Genomic DNA, 17,519 nt, shown 5'->3' with positions numbered 1-17,519 from the left:
GCGGATGGACAAATGACCCCTTTTTATCACCTCATGTCACAGCCACCTCTGTCCTCTCCTGACCAAAGTTTTAAATCAGTAAAAGTTTCAAAGTTCAATGCCAGACTCGCATATATGTGACTCACCTGTGCCCAAGGGGAGCACTTGCATGTTCTCGAACTCCAGCGTGGTGTAGGCTGGGTCCAGAGCCTCGCTGTAGTCTGCCATGTCCATGTCTACCAGTGGTTTGAGCAAACAAATTCTACCTGACAGCGGGACAGAAAGACTTGTCCAAGAAACTAGTTTGCCCCCCCTCCTCCTCCTCTTTTCCTGGCTATATCCTTTTTCTCACACACCTCAGATAGCCCCCCCTCTTGCTTCTTTTTAGGCCTAACCCCGCCTAGTTCTAGCAGAACACCTCCTTGGCCCAGTTGGGTGTGATGGAAGCCTACAGGAGTCAGACAGCAGAGCAGTGACTGACAGCAGCTCCTCGTTCACTCTTCCTCCTGCAGCTAACCAGAGGAGAGGTGGAGTGTCTGTTGGTTGATGGTTAACCAACTCTCTTCAGTGGTGAATCACTGTTTTTTTGTTGTTTTTCTTTTTAACAAGAGATAGCACAACTTCAGCCACTTCTCAATGGCTTCTTCTACGCAGGTAGAAAACGCGGTTGTTCACCAGAACTCTATCACTCCTGCTCCTCCCCTTCAGAATGATTTATTTTATAATCTGTGCTGTGAGTTGCACGTTGAAGTCACATGCATGCGACAGGCGCAAGATAAAGTGCAGCTCTGTGTATGCATTTACTCACAGCTCTGTCTATTTCTTGTGCCTTTTTGTTTAAAACAGTCTCTACATAAGAAAATGTGCAACATGATTACACTAGCTATAGCTATTAGACCGTTACTGTACATAAGGAGGAAAAGTTCAAACACCAAAGAAGCTTGAATCACCAACACAAAACAGAGAATCTTCCCCTGATTTGATGTGTTTCAATTAAAACCACTGACCAAGCGTATAAAATGACATATCCAGCTATAAACTACCCATTTATAGACATGGAACAATGGAGATTGTTGTGAAGGCCCCAGTCTCTTTAGGTGTGGACATATTTTCAGCAGAAGGGCAGGAGTTCATCAGAAATTTGCCTAAAACAGAAAGTTTTAGGCAGGACTGTTGGCGCGGAAGTAGCCCTCCGCTGAAATCCCGCTTTGAGCCAGATGCCAGCTCAGATGAGGAAAAAGAAGATGTTTGTCTGCAAGTACTCAGAAATGCAGTTTTAAATCTAAGATTATTGAATATATATGTCCTCCATCGTGACAAAACTACTACAAGAGCATGTAAAAAACAGCATAGACACTATCCATTGGAGCAGATCTTTAAGTGTGGGTTGAAAAATCACACAAATTAGTTTCTGTTTTTCTGTCAGAAGGAGAGAATTACCTTCCTGACCACCATGTTTCAACTGTGATGTTTGGTGGTGGTGGTATGGTGGTAAGGAACTGTTGTTCAAAGTTTGAGTTGAAGCCAATTTTTTAAGGAAAAGTAATCCTATCAGGTTAAAATACCAGTATATATTCTAACAATGCTGGATTTCAAATATGATTGGATACATTTTTGGGCAAACGTTTTACAGTTAAGGTTCAACAGGACTAGGTTCTAAAGCAAAATGTGTGGACAAACTCTAAAGACACAAATAGACATGTTTAAAGTGAACTGGAACAATAAATAGCCCTGTGGCAGATCTTAAGAGAATCTTTTAGAGCAAAAAGCTCAGATCCAGCCTTATTTTCAGTCTTTGTATTTATAACTTGTTATTATGACAAGTAATATTGCCAAAAAGTTATTTTTGAAAGTATTATTCTATCATAATTTGATTTACAGAAGGTTTTAGTCAAAGTCACATATTTTATGATTTTTAGAGGAAAGCCTTGAATCCTTCATCCCTCACAGGAAACCATATTCAGGTCAACTTTCTTATGTCACACGCAGCCAGTAAATCTGAGTTAATTCTGCCATAATTAACCGAGTAAATAACTCTCATTGCAGCAAAGCAATGCATTTGTTGTAAAAGCCTTCATTGTTTGTGGAAGGTGCGCGTGAGGCTGATCCAGAAGCTCAACATGTAGTGTCAGAAAAACAGGTTTAAAAATTCTCAACAGTTTGCATTGACACCAGAAGTGAAAGCTGTAAAACGTTCCTTATTTTCTTAAAAGCTGAAGGAATTTCCATCCTGTTATTTTTATTGATTTAAATATCAGTGATAGACTGTAAATTGTGCCTTCATAATTACACTACATAATTTGAAAAACATGTAAAAATGTAAAAAAATAAAATAAAATAAAGTGCAGTCTCTATGACATCAAGTTGGAATCATTTAAAAAACAATGTATTGTCTTTTTTTGACAAACCAAGTCAAAATTGTAAAATGTCAATTTAAAGACCCACTCTGATGAAAATTGTGTTTTTGGTGTAGAAAATAAAGCTCAAAATTAAATATCTGAGTACTTCTTTATTCAAATCATTGTAAATCAGGGGCAGACAAAAAAAAAAACTTTCACAACTGGCAAGCCACAAGATCCTCTCCATTCTGATTCATTACTTACAGACAAATAGATTCATGAACGTCTTTGTTTTCCTCATCTGAGCTGGAATCTTGACTAAAACTGTACAGCTGGAGAGCTCAGATATTGCTCACCGCCAATGTTAGTGTGAGCGCCTCTTATGTGACACATTTAGTCTTTTAATGCCAGCAATATTATTATTTAAATTCAAAGAACAATTTATGCTTTTATTTTGAAGTCAGTAACTTCCGTTTTAAGACTGGAAATGTTTGGTTTTTATGATGCAATGTGCTGCTGGTGAATTTTTAAATAAATGAGTGGACGGCAGAGCCGCACAGTTGTCTTACCGGTTGTTCACGGTTGTTGGTAAGGAAGGCATCTTTACAGAACCATGCAAACGAGTCAGACAGTTCATTGGTTTGTTGGGATTCAAGATTGAAAAGAGAGAAACAAGAAAGTTCAATGAAGAAGAAAGTTAAACAAAGAAAACTTTGTAAACTTTGTAAAACTGGAAAACAGTTGAGGGGCTGTAAGCTAACAGGAGAGCGCGTAAACAAAGGGGTGATAGAAAATGCGAGCTGCTGGGTTTCTCAACACCAGTGGTCCCGCCCACAGTTCCCATAGGTGAATTTCTAACGAACTGCCACTCTGCAGAAGCTATGTTCTAGAAAACAACACTGTTTATTTAATTTTTTGTTTTTTTATTTTGGCCAAAAACTCCAGATTCATAATAAAAAAAGACCACTGGGAACACTTTTAACATAAATAAAGATGTGTAGAGTGGGGCTGTAATGTGGTATGTTAGCCCAACGTTTCACACGTGTCACTAACCCAGTGACTTTACCATTCTGGCTTCATGTGTCAGATTATGATAGTTGTGTATTATAAATAATGTTTATAGTAACTACTACATTTAAGTTATGGGACTATGTCCTTTTTTGTGGATCTGATCTTTATGTTAACATGTAGGCAACACTTTAAGACAACTTTGCTGTATAGAAATGTTTTATAACAAATAGTTTGATCCTTACGGGTGTTAGAAACAGACAGTTACACTGTATTAAGTACCAAAATTTAAAAAGTTAAGTTATTTTTCTATTTAAATAAAATAAATGCAAGAAACAAATTAAATTCTGACTTTACAGCATAACTTCTGTACTTTTTGGATCCACGGTTACTGTGAGGCTTTACCAGTCTATGGGATGGATGAGGAGGAACTTTGGCCCACTTGTCATAACAACATTGCCTTAGTTCACTTTGATGCTTTTAAAAATGGATGTGCAGATCTATCAAGGCCACACACCAGCCTATCATTGTGGGCAGGCCTGGACTTTGACTAGAAATGTCCAAAACTTAATGCCTTTTTTCCCACTTTGTTGGTTGAGATTTTTAACTGTTCCAGACAATCTTTTACATGTAAAATACATGACTTTACTTTTGTCAGGTCAAGAATTTGCAAAATAGGCCCAAAACATTACCATTGATTTTTATATCACTATTCAAGGAAAAAAGTAGCCGAGGAAACAACAAAAGACTTTGATACAGTCTTGACAAGGTATACCTACAATAAGGAAAAACATTAACATTTAAACAACAATTTAATTTATATCATAATCGGTGCCGAGACGAGTCGATATCGGTTTATTTTATATAATCCAATTCGATCAGATTCACTGATCTGAATTGATCCAGGACATCTTTAACCAAATATTCAACTAATGTGACTCAGAGATAAATATCTGGATACTGAACAGTGCAGGGGAAGTTTTCCAAATTCTTTGTATTTCTTCAAGATAATCAAGATTAAGTTTAATATATGTACAAACAAACAAGTACAGAAGAATGATTGTCAAATTCATCCACATTTTAGTTGCCTAAAGGTCAGCCCACTGTTGTTTTTCCATATCCAAACAATCCAAAGGGAACATTATTAGAACATTCTGGCACTCTGTATGGTCTTTGCTAAATTCAAAGTGTTTCCACACATTGGACTGTCATCACATGTGTGTTGTCGACTGTGATTCATTTGGTCGTTATAATAAAATAAACCTACTGAGCCTCATTCCAAATGGTATTTTTCCATATCAATTAAAATCAATTTATTTCATTTTGAAAAGATTTTATAATGATATAGGTTGATTTGATTAAAAACTTAACCTTAACCAATGAATAATTGTTACACTTCTAGTTTCAAGTCACATTTTTTGCAAGTCTTGGTTTAAAAATGGTTTGTAAACTTGTGAATTTTGCAAAAATTAAACAACATCCCAAATTTCTTTTTTTTTTTTTAATGGATGATTGCGTAAGTCGCTCTTGCAAAGTAAACAGTGGGTTTGTATTTGCAGAAAAAGTGGCAGTACACAAAAACAGGTCAATGATCCCGGGTTCAGCCAGACCTTGAAAGCAGTAAACCTCATGTAGGTGAACCTGTTAACCATACACTCACATTATACTTATAACATTATTGTGCGTTGAGGAGGCAAACACTAATAACATTCCTTTAAGCTTCTTCACGTAATTGTGAGATGATACTCGGACCAACCCCTTCCTTACAGTAATTCAATCAAACATGACAACCAATGGGACAAAGAGCCATGGAAACCCTTTTTTACTGTCTGTAAAACCAGATTTAAATGAAATGCTTGAGATGGGGAAGGTGGCTTAAAATTGTAAACAACATGATTAGATCAATTAGAACCAACTCATTTAAATAAAGGATTATCGGTTGTTTACACTCTTCTGTGCTGCTCACTGATGATTACTGTGCATCAGTGGAGCTCCATGAAAGCGTGGCGTTTGGGGAGTGTGTACAGAGGTCATCCTTTACAACATCACTTCGTGTTCGATTCGTGCTGCTCCTCTGCAATGTCCATGTTTGCTCAAGAATTGTGCTGATTATTTCAAAGCAGAGAGCGTGTGATTGGGGAGGGGGGGAAGAGGACTGAGGACGGGAGAATCACTGCAGAGCTATGAATGACTCACTCACAGCAAATCTTATCTTCCTCGTCATTAAAGGGTTTTTATCGCTGCTCCCATCTTAAATTTCAGCAAAGTCCTCAAAGAACTGCCATATACCGGATTATAAAGTGTAATCTGTAAGGTTACAACTTTCTTAATCACAAACTGGCGAACCGTTCTGATGTGTTTGATAGTGAAGCTCAAAAACTTTCCAACAACTTATCAGTGTTCTGTGGTGTAGTGGGTTTCTTAAGCTTTTCTAGAAACTCCGGTCTCAACACATTTTTGAGGGTCTTTCTATGACCCTTCCAAATAAATGTTTGAGGGACCCTTACAATATTTTGAAGAAATGTTAAAAAATGTCCACAATCTTTGCTCAAAATAGCCAAAGAGTCATTTTAGGGGACTCAAACTGTCGAAAATTGTTCTTAAAGTTTTTATCCATGAGCCAAAAATTGATCACTGGAGTTTGAAAGGTGAATCAATGCATAGGTCCAAAGCTAAATTATTAGTACCTATTTTGGGCAACATATCTTTTGAAACTGGGTATAGAAACAAATACATTTTCAGAAAGATTAAAGTTAAGAATAATATATTACTTTCATGCCACCATATTTTGTTTCCAACAATGCAAAACTCTGAAGTACAAAATATTGAAGTTCCTCAAATGACCACTGGAGGCAAAAGGAAGCTATATGCTGATGCGTATTGTTTTCTTTTCTATACGTAACAGCTCCTAGCAACTTAACCCCATGGTTAATTTAGAAACTGTAAATAAGATGATTTTAAGTGAAGTTGAAAAGCTAGAGTTGAAGGCTGGTTGAGGGGGAGAGCAGGATCACGCTGTTGCACATAGACTAGTTGGATAATCTCAGATACCAACATTAGGATTCTGAACAGAAAGGGTCATAGAGAAGAGTAGCTGTATCTTTTTTTTTTTTTTTTAACTTGTCCTGTCCAACAGCTGGGCAAACAGATGAGAGCTGAAGGCCTCTTGTGTTGGACATATTTTATTTTAACAACAGGAGTTATGAATCTTCTGACAAACCAGAGGTATGTCTGAATAAACCCCTTTTGTAATCGAGGCCAAACTTTATTCTTTTTAATCATATTTAAAAATCTTTTGTGTTGGACCAGACGGAAAAGGAAAGAAGGGAAGAAGACAGAGGGATGTTAGAGAGGGGGGGGGGGTGATTATAGAAGGCGAAGGGGGTAAAACCATGAAGCAGCATAAAGCAACAAGTTGCTGTTCAGATGTAATACACGTCTATAAGGGCGGGGCCTGTCCACACACACACTCAAATGTTATAAACACACCTGTTGGCTCCAAAAATGTTCACATGTCAACCTGTACACAATACAAATATTGTTCACACACGCATACTTATGCCTTCAAACCAACCATTGTGAAATATTTCATTCAATCACGCAAACTATTAGTGCAAAGGTGAACTAACACCTGTGCTCAGGTGAGTGTTTATGTTCTTCTAAAATGGATGATGAAATGTAAAAAGAAGGAGGGAGAGTGCCCAGTCATCCCCACACCAAGATCCCCACCACGGCAGCAGCAGCAGCCAGAACCCCCCCCCCACCCCACGCCCGCACGGCAGCAAATAGAGAATAACCGTCCCCCCGGGGATCACATTTGCCACCCAGGCCAGGGCCAGCAGGACCGCCACGGGGGCACTCAGAGCCAGGGAGCAGGGAGGCGTGGGGGGACACAGAGTGCAAGCTCCAGCCCAACCAGGAGAGCAGCCCCCCCGCCGCGCCAGAAGGGTCCAACGCGGGGCCCCACCCGAGAAGAGCGCCCACAGCCCCAGACGAGCACCCCACCACCACCGGGAGTTCTGGGGCGCCAGGACCCCCCAAGGGAGACCCGCCCCGTGCTCCAGGCAGCCACCTACCCGGCCAACGGTTGGTCCAGGAAGGAGCAAGGCAGGGGCCAGCCGTCCCCGCCCTGGAGGAGGACACCCAGGGGAGTAGCTGTATCTTAAAGGAAGCACAGGTGTGTCTTGCAGTTCCCTTGAGACTTCTCTAGGGATGTCATAAAAAAACATACAATTGCCGTGCGTATGGTAAATTTATTGAGGTAGCTCGAAAGCTAATGTAAGTTGCATGCATTTATGATGTGCATGTGGCACAGGATGTGCTTGTGTGACATAAGTGCCCATAGGATGTCCACACCAACAACACTCTGATTGTCGCAGTCCTCAGTTCTAATGGTAGTCCTGCACGCAGGGACCCCAAGAAGCCAGAACTTTTCACTTGAACAGGAATTGATGGACCCATTGCAAAGATGGGGATTGAAAAATCAGTATGACCCGCCTGTGTCTCCGTACTTCACCCTTACTTATTCTTGTGTGTTCTATAAGTGTTGCCTACGACCTATCACTCACAGCAGGCCCATTGAACAATTCTGAATGATCTTTATGGTCTAGGGGCTCACTGAGCGGTCTACAACCTCGAAATTTGTGCTGGCCAATTTTTGGTGCCCATTTATCTCCCGAATTTAGCCCAAAACCACTCACAAAGGAAGTTGTGACTAAAGCTTAAGGACTCAAAGACCACCTGTTGACAAGGAGCAGAGTTTCAACCTTTAAAAGAAATCTAAAATGAGGAAAATTGAAAATTCACATAACAAAATATTTGTTGAATATTAAATCAGAACGCAGAGAGACAAAAAATAAATTTGGAACCAGAGTAAAGAGCATTTATTTCTGGGTCAAATTTGACTCTTTAAACCTGCTACTGCCAGAATGGTAAAGTATTGCTTCTCTCTTGAAGCCTATTGAGATACAGTCACTGGTTTATGACTGGGAGAGCTCATTTAGGAGCAGCTACATGGTGACTAATATGTTTACTTGCACTTTAAAGGAGGAAATGGAACTTAAATAGACAAATAGTCACAATTAGCAGGACATTTTGATGCAACATATGATTTTCCTGGTTTTTGTCAAGTTTTTGCTTTTTTTTTGCCATTTACTGTTTTAGGTTCAGGCATCACTATTTCTATATTAGGAGATAGCAGCATATTGTCCAGTCTAGGAAAAGGGAGTGAATGCTGGGTTATATTTAGGAAAAGATTGCTATTATTGTGTTTGATTATGCTTATTACTGACCTGTTAACTGATGCCAGCTTCTGCAGCTACTAACTGTAAAAAGCCAAAGTTCATGACAAAAACAAAACTAAAGTATCATCATCTGAGTCACAATGAGGAAACGATTAGGTCATCATTCATGTCTATAACCTGAAGTCTCAATAACCTGAACATTTTTGTTGGTTTATTTGAATGGTTTTAAGATACGTTCTTGGTCAGTCTAATTAGCTTACTGGATTACATAAATTAATTTTTGTGTCAGCTTGACTTTTTTATATGTAGCCATTTGCTTTTTTATGCCAAAGCCAAAGGCAGTGTCACCAATAGTGAGAGTTAATTTGCTGTAGATATTTAATAAAACAATTTTTCTATATTATTTACATTTAATAATACAGGTAAGAACAATGCTCACAACTACATACCATTTAGTAACATTAACAATATTAGATGTAATTCTTTTGTTAGGGCTTTACAGCATGACTGATCTGGTCACATATATGCAACCTAATTTCTTAAGAGTGCAACCAATATAGATGTTAGGTCACATCAGTGCACATCAGGCATTTGGTTTTAAAAAATATTTCTCAGAGACTCTGAAAGTTTCTATGTGGTTTAAGAACAGACAACCATTACGTCTACATTGTGGTCTAAACCAATCAAAGATATCAAAGTTGAGTCGCTAGTTGCGTCCAATAACAAGAGTGGATACAGCCTCAGATGATGAGAGTACATTAAAAAAAATATTGACAAATCAAGATTTGGTCCCATTTTAACCATTATAATCAGTCAGAACAGGTCCCTGAAAGCCCTGCAGTACAGTCCAGAGGTCCAAAACTGGTGATTAGAAATCAGTGGTACTCTACACACAGCGGGGTACTTGCCGTTTCACAAACAGGAGGCAGCTGATTGTTTCAATGAATGTGAGAACAATATTAATAAGTCATCATATTTTGATTATGGGATTGTTTTAAAAAATCTCCATAAGCAGTAGTTTTGAAATTAAAGCACAGAAAACGGTTAATGCATCTTTCCATTCATTTTCTTAACCCACTAATTCCCTTTCAGGGTCACAGGGTCACTGGAGCTTGTCATGGCTACTGTTGGGTGACAGCGGGGCACACCCTGAACCAGGTCGCCAGTCTGTCCCAGGGCCAATCACACACACACACACCAGAGAACAATTTAGAGTAACCAAATAACCTCTGAAGCATCTTTCTTAGAAGGAAGCCGTGGTGCCCGCAGAAAACCAACGCGTGCATAAGGAGAACAGCAAACTCCACACAGAAAGGTCTCAGCTGGGATTTGAGCTTTCTTGCTGTGAGGCGAAAGTGCTAACCACTGCGCCATCATGGACCCGCTTAATGCGTCTAAAGAAATAGGTAAATGCTTGATTTAAAAATGTACTAGACCTGCACAATAAGACAAAAATGGATCCATATCGCATCCCTTGCGCAATACACATATCACAAAGGATGGCTAAAATCCCAATAAATGGTTACCATAAAAATTTACACACATGCTTAGACAATTTTAAAAAGCCTAAGCAAACACTACCTACATTGTTCTTAATTATTGTCCATATTAGTTGTATCCAGTACTACCATAAAGATAGGTGATTGTTCTTTGGCATGTTGCCTTGACATACGACGTCTTACCTGTTTCCTATTAAGATTACTTTCAGTATATTTTATGTTGACTTTTATTTCACTGTTGCAGTGAAATGGAAAGGATGTATTAGCTGCTTTTTGTTTTGCTATTTGCTCATCAATTACAAGTCATCCCAATATTGATTGATAATATTCCACACTGCAAGTTTTCCTCAAATCGTGCTGCCCTGTAACAAACGTGCGTAGTGAATCTGAGCAAACACAGGCCACCGAAGGGAGCTTTTAAAATATTGGCATTTAAACAAACACTCCTTTAGGACTACGTTTATAAATACAACTTAGGTTTATTCCTAAAACATTTTAACTCTACTTTTTTAATGGTAATGCTTTTTCATTCAGTGTTTATGAGTATCCAACTCTTAATGGTTTATTCTGCTTCACTGTTTCCATGTTATTTTAAACAGAAGACAACGGAGAGCTTTTTATAGAGCCACAAGAATTTGGTTTTGTTGTAAAATGTTCTTATAAAACGGGATGATTTTCTCCATACTGCATGAATACGAAGCATATTTTTCATGTAACGGAGCAAGACTAACGTCCGTTTTACTTTTACTAGATGGTAAACAGTAGCACAAAGCTGACATGTGGATGTGAAGTGCACGAATGGGAAAGGCTGGCGTGCAGAAATATGAAGGTCCAGACACAGCGGTCGTATAATCAGTCACCCAAACTCTTGCCCCGGGGGCTAAAAGTCAAAGGATCGCCGAGACCTGATGTAACACTTGTGTGAATCTCCCCTTTGAAACTTCAAACTCCAGTTTGTGAACAAAGTCTATCTTCTGAATAGGAATCTCCGACCACTGAGCAAACTCCATTTGTAACCGCTGCCTATTTGTACCTTCTCCTCAATGACTACATTTCATTTCCCCAAGTCCGGTCCGAAAGGCAAGCAGCAGAGAAGCCCAGTAAAAGTCAAAATGCGAGGCGGCGATCATGGCGGCCCAGAGGAGTTGAGAAAGATGTGGAATATAAGCTGTTGGGAGGACTTCTGACATTCCGTGTCTTTCTGCAGCACGGTGGAGATGTGTCTGTGAGGCACATCCAGGAGCTTGTTGACGTTGATAAGAGTAAAGCAGAAGGAGACCATGTGCTGCCTGCAGAACAAAACAGGGCTGCTGCAGTAGATGGAGGAGATAGGTGAGTAGAGTGTCATGGCAAAGACCTTGTCAACAGATAACTATCTGCAAATAACAGCTTGTGCAAGTCACTGCGGCTCAGAGGCACAATATCATGTGTGACACTCAATTATTATTACTTTGGATCTCTTTTATACCATCATTTGGGATATATGATGCTAAATGACCCCTTTTTTGAAAGTAGCAAGTTCAGTCCTTTTATTTTTTTCCAGTTAAAGTGGATTTATGGCAGCTATGAAAGATTATTTGATTGTTTTTTTTGTTAAATTCTCACACTTACAGACAAAAGTGATATTTTTTAACACAGTTCTCTGTCTGCTAATGATCGAATGTCGTTTTCTTTTTGCTTTTCTCTATTTATTATTTCTATAGCTGAAAACATAGTTAAAGAAAAAAAAGGATAATCTTGTTTTAAAATGGTTTTGCTTGTCTCAGGCATTTAGTGTGCGCTCTGTGGGTAATGATAAACCGCTACTCCGCCGTCTAGCTTCTCATAATATGACATGGGCTTAAATTTTACTAAATGAGGGGGTAAGAACAGACGATGGGGTTCTTCTATGGTCTGGTCGCAGTGGTTTTGTCCAAAGGCATAACTAATCAGTGGAAATTTCTGTGGCTTGTTTGATCTGTTTTCATATCCAGTCACAGTGAAGAAAACTGAAGTAGTCTCCGTGCACCAAATAAGTAAACAATTGCATCAATAAACATGAAGACCCATGCAGGACGTAAATCAATCACAGCGTCTGATAAGCTTCTCTAATCATTAACTGTTTTGCTGAAGATTCATTTTGACCGCTGTCTCAATCACCCCCGTCAGCAGCTCTGCTCTGAGCGCGTCAATCTCTGCCGGCCCCCTCGGTCCTCAGACTGTCAATAGAAAAACTTCTGAAGCTGGAAAAAACAAAATGTTCTAAATGTCCTCTGAAACGTAGCTGAAGCGCAGCACAAACTGCAAGCTAGAATTTGAATCTAATCACTGCTGTAAACAGAAAGCGAAAATTCTCTTTTGTCCAGTAAATTGTCTCCTTGATGCTTGAGAGTGTGATGATTGCATCACTGCTTGTATTCAAAGTGAATGCTTCCTTCAGCGTATGTTGCTCTGATGGTTTGGATTCTGCTGCCAATAGAAGATGCACAGAAATGCTTCAGAAGCAAAAGCTTGAAGTCTGTTTGATGACGTGTTAGTCCAAATTCAGCATGGACAAAGTCTCAGATTCATCGGAATTTGCCATTTGTTGGTTTAAGAAAATGGCGAATCATTAAAAAAGCGATGTTTTGCCTTAAAATGCTCAGATAAAATAAGATTAAGTAGTAAATATATTGGAATCATAAGTATTATATAAGTTAACATTATAAAAACATATTTCAAAATATTTCAGTCATTATTTAATTGCTGAAAATGAAAATCTATTAAATTTTCCAATCAACTTAATTTAGAAAATTGGCAAAATTCTTGCTTAAACATTTCATCTGTGAGACATTTTTCTTACAGTTTACCTTAAATTGTGTTAACTTTGCTAGTTACTTGCTCTATTTGTAGTTTTGAATAAAACTATCTACAAAATAACTTTATAAAAAGTGACAAGTCTCACTTTTTATCTGTTTTTCAGTTTTGTTCCTTGCAGTTATTTTTTTCAAAAACCCAATCACAGGGTAATTATGTGCATTTGAGCAAAAATTACACTTTGACTAACTTAGCAAAATCATATAGTAAGTCAGTAACAGTACAAAGAAGCTGGAAGTTGTAATTTTTGAAATTAGCTAATAAACATTGATTCACTTATTACTTTATTAGGTACACATGTAGAGTTAGAATCCAGTTCATGTTTTATCTACTTTGATTTATTCCAGATTACTACTGTACCTAAATTTAAATTTCTAATGCTTAAAAAATGAATAAATCTCAGCTTTCTTAATCTAGAAATGATTGCAGAGCTGCTGTTTTCTGCATCACAGATGTACAAAATCTCTGCTTACTACTGCCATCTCGTGGACACACAGATTATAACTCCATCCAGAACCAGAAAATTTCCCTCAAACAGAAGCTTTTTGTCCAGTTCTTCCACTGCCGACACAGAAAATCTGGTGTCAGGGGAACCGCAAACTGCTGTACAGAAAATGACGTTTAAACTCCTCAGAAAAGCATTTCTGTGTGGGTTTCTGACAGCAGAGTCCAACAAATGCAACCAAACCCTCGCACTTCCCTTTACCTTTGCATGAGTTGCTGAACCGCAGCGTCCCATCCTGGCCATACATCCCTGTGTGGCGGCCAAGCTCTGACAGTGAGCTGGCCAGCTGAGCGAAGACCCATGAGCCTCGGCGGCTCTCTCAGGCCCCACCAGGCTTGGAGGAGAAGCAGTGCCACTGTTACTGGATAGTGCTGTTTTTCTGAGCCCAGCAGTCTAACTGTACAGGCCCTTGGCGCACAGGAATAATCCCATAATGCCTGTCACAATGAGATTTGATTGGAGACGTGAACACCCAGATTAATACAGTCAAGTGAACAGGGTAAAACTTGCTCTCTAAGCAGGCTGCTGAAGGAGCTTTCTGTATGTTAAAAAGAAAAAAAATACCTGTCTTCTCCGTCTTCTTCTAAATATCCAGTTTCCCCTCATTCAGGGCTAAACTCACTGATTAGTGGCTTGTTTATCAGACATTGTGACTGAATGTTCTTAAACCGCTGTTTTATACAATTGAGATATTTAGGTGATAAAAGTGAAAAAAATCCAGTTTTGACAGTAAAAGAGCATAAATGTGCACCCTACATGTTTTACATGTTTACACGTTATAGCGAGAGGCAGGCCTACCTTTGATTACAGCAGACAGCAGTACAATACGCCATTTAATCACTTTTTATTAAAAAGACAAATTTAGGCGTTTAATATTCAAAAACCACTTGCTCCTTCTGAAGCGACCCCATATTATGCTAGTCCCACCACAGGTGTGCGCATGTCTGTATTCACTTCATTTGTATCCACCTGTCAGCCTTTTTAATGCCTTTGTGTTTGCTTCTGACATGTTGGGTGCTTTTCTTTCTGTAAATGAAGGACACATTTATTTGGGCTCCATTCAGCTTAGAGTGACCAAAAACACATTTTAAATTTGGAAAACTTGAAAACAAAAAAAGGACAAATTATACATTTGAATAAAACTTAAATAAATAAATAAAAATTTAAGCCCAAAATGTTTATCAGATGAAAAAAAGGGTTTATATGTAACAACTGCAGTTTTGTATTTTCAACTTGTTTTTTGTTTCTGTCAATCTTTCCTTTCAGAGAGTCAATTTATGGTTTCCACTCAGACATTTTCATTTTCTGATGCATCAAACTTTGGGAGAGCATTCTCACTACGGTTCACCACATGGGAGGAGGGTTAACACAGGCAGCACAGAGGCAACAGAGGCTGTTCTGGAGCAGAAAGGATGTCACTGTAACCTCTGTTACCCGATATCAATCATGTCCCGACAGCCAATGGGAAAGGCCCACCCCCATGTGAAATTGGAATATATGGCTAAAACAAAAACTCTGTATTGAAACAGTAAACTGAGCACTGAAAGCAAGGAAGAGGAGAAAGGAAAAACAAAGTATTACAGCAGGCGTAAAAACTTTCTTTTTGATTTGGTAAAACTTTCAGGGCTTTTTTTTGTTTTTTTTTTAGTAGTTTTATTCACATTTTCAGTTTTTTCTTGAAATTATTTTTCAAATGTTTCAAATGCTATTTTTCCGTCATATTTTCAATATTTTTTTCAAGTTTACAATGTGTGCTTTCGAGTTTAAAACAGTTTTCAAATTTTTGATTTGTTTTTTCAGAGTTTTAATGTGAATCTTTCTAATTTATAATCTGTTTTTTGTCCACTTTAAGCAGATCCTGATTTGACCCCATACATTTGCCTCCAAACAAGAGAGAATGAAAACTGTGTTATTTTACCTAAAGGTTATGTGATCTGCTTTTGTAATAACTTAGCAACGTTTCCTGATGTGTTTGTATGGTGGATGAAGAGTTTGGAAGTCACGGCATACATGGTTATGAAATGTTACTGATTATGTGTGAACTCAACTGTCAATCTTTAAATGTTGCTGCTGTAAACCTTTATGTTCAAGTTTTTAATTTGAAAATGTTTATTTAAGGTTCCTAACAGTAGATTAGGAAGCACTACATTAATAAACTATGCCCACTTGATTTGATGCTGTATCTGCCTTTTCTTTTAATCCATACAAACTGTTTTTCTTCCTTTGTGGACAGACAGACAGAAAAACCAACAGGAAGATGATTTTTTAATGAATTTCTGCTGCTTCTTTCCAAAAAAAAAAAAAAAGATTCTTGATAGACAACTGTCACAAAAAAATATATAAAAAAATGTAAATCTGCACATTCTGAGCTGGATCATGCAGAGATTTTCCAAGCCTGATTCCCTCTCGTTTTATGTTTGCCTTTCACCGTTTTTTACTGTCAAAACACTAAGAGTAAAGAGAAAATTGTTTGTTTCTGATTAAAGTTGGGATGCAGGTTTGTTTTTTTTCATGCTTTACATTTTTTCTTTGTGATCCATCAGTGATCTTTGGATGAACATGTCAGCTACTGTTATTTTGTTCACTTGAGTTTGTGTTTACATGTTTTGCATGACACAGCTGAAAGGATGTTCGTATTTATCTGGAGTGGCATCTATGTTACGCTAAAGGTCTGCAAATGCAAGAATCTTCTTTTTCTTTTATTGAGTTTGCCCTGCCCCCTGTCCTTTGACTATTTCCAATCATATCTGGGAACTGATGGCAGGAAACAAATACAAAAGGGATTTTCTTTCAGTGTTCAGGTTGTGACTGTGATTAGCCAAGCACGCCCCTCACAGGAGGATGCTGCGCTGCATCGTCAGTGAATGAGATCCTTTCTCACCTTTTTGTCGTTTTACTTTCAGAATAAAAATGTTCAGAAATATAAATATTCAATGTGGGCGAAAGAAAAATGAGGCCACTTCTAGCAACCAGCTGAGGTGAGGGGAGATTTAGAAGCTGTATTTACCACATGGCTGTTGCTTTAACTGGGGTGAATTCCAACACAAAGTGCTCAGGAGTCTGAAGAGCAACAAAGACGTTTGTTAATACATGCAGTAATTGTTGTTCTTTATTTTCCTACAGTCCTGAATCAGATCTGTTAAGGAATAATCTGTGTGATAGAAAAACACAGTTTTTTGGATAAGCCCTTTGTTTTTCTTCTTTGTGAAAAATAGCATTCACTGCATTAAAAATAGTTTTTGTGACGCTAACACTTGTGGCATGACTGTGGTTGTGGTTGCACATTGATATGTTGCCACCTAAAGAATCAGCAGCTTTACAGTTGCCAATTACCCTTATGTATGCGTGTATGAATGGTTGATAATGCTGTGGAAGCTGCATTTTTTTTTCAAATCTACAATTGAGCCTTTTAGTGTTTAATCAGGGAAGTCTGCACAACAGCACACTCTGATGCTTTTCTCATTCCACTGGAGATTTATTGAGCTAAAGGATTTACCTCATAGCTGCAAACTTTCAGACACAGAGTCTGTATTCAAAATTGCCAAGTTAATCATAAAGGGAATGGATACAATCATGACGGCACGACTATCATCACACGGATGAATGAAACTAAAGCTCCCACTCAGGTTTGCTGAACTGGTGACTTACATGTGGAAGGGCATGTTAATTTTTTTCTTTGTCGAGAGCAGCTGGTTTGCTGCTGGAAACACCATAACACCAATGTTTTCATCTTTGTGTGTCACTACCTCCCAACACCATGCCATCCGCTCCCAGATTTGAAGCAAAAGTCCTAAATTTTGCAGTTCAATTCAATTCAATTCAATTTTATTTGTATAGCCCAAAATCACAACAACAGTCGTCTCGATGGGCTTCCAAGTAAAACATGAACTCAAAAGGATCACGAATACAAAGAGTTCAATAGGAAAATACTAAAATGAACTAACAAACTGACTAAGCTATACTGGCATCCCTGCCCTTAGACCCCCCTTCGCGGTAAGGAAAAACTCCTAAAAAAAACGGATTCCGGAAAAAACGAAGAAACCTCAGGGGTGCCCACATGAAGGAGGGACCCTCCCCCAGGACGGACAGGCGATTTACCAGAACTCTTAGA

The 17,519-nt window shown here is 38.5% G+C and overlaps 1 protein-coding gene and 1 long non-coding RNA gene across 4 annotated transcripts in view; one reads left to right on the top strand and one right to left on the bottom strand.

The window, feature by feature from the left end:
* Positions 1-17,519, bottom strand: part of hnf4a (hepatocyte nuclear factor 4, alpha) — a 35,447-nt gene that overhangs the window by 7,308 nt on the left and 10,620 nt on the right. Inside the window, exon 1 of one of the 3 annotated variants that reach the window (XM_023956919.2) lies at positions 13,610-13,756. The exons of 1 other annotated variant lie outside the window; for it this stretch is intronic. In XM_023956919.2, coding sequence (XP_023812687.1) covers positions 13,610-13,655 — 46 coding nt within the window. In that variant the 5' untranslated portion in view covers positions 13,656-13,756. Of the gene's footprint in view, positions 1-125; positions 2,318-13,609; positions 13,757-17,519 lie in introns of those variants that run through there. One more of the 3 variants, XM_023956918.2, reaches the window with a different exon arrangement.
* LOC101174669 (uncharacterized) lies at positions 10,937-15,575 on the top strand. Its single transcript, XR_909070.4, has 2 exons — positions 10,937-11,400; positions 14,675-15,575. It is a non-coding gene; the product is annotated as an uncharacterized LOC101174669 (long non-coding RNA).

This window comes from Oryzias latipes, chromosome 7 (assembly GCF_053564925.1).
Source record: "Oryzias latipes strain Hd-rR chromosome 7, Olatipes_Hd-rR_3.1".
Taxonomy (NCBI): domain Eukaryota; kingdom Metazoa; phylum Chordata; class Actinopteri; order Beloniformes; family Adrianichthyidae; genus Oryzias; species Oryzias latipes.
The sequence above is the reverse complement of the archived record's forward strand: the minus strand, read 5'-3'. Positions and strand labels throughout refer to the sequence as shown.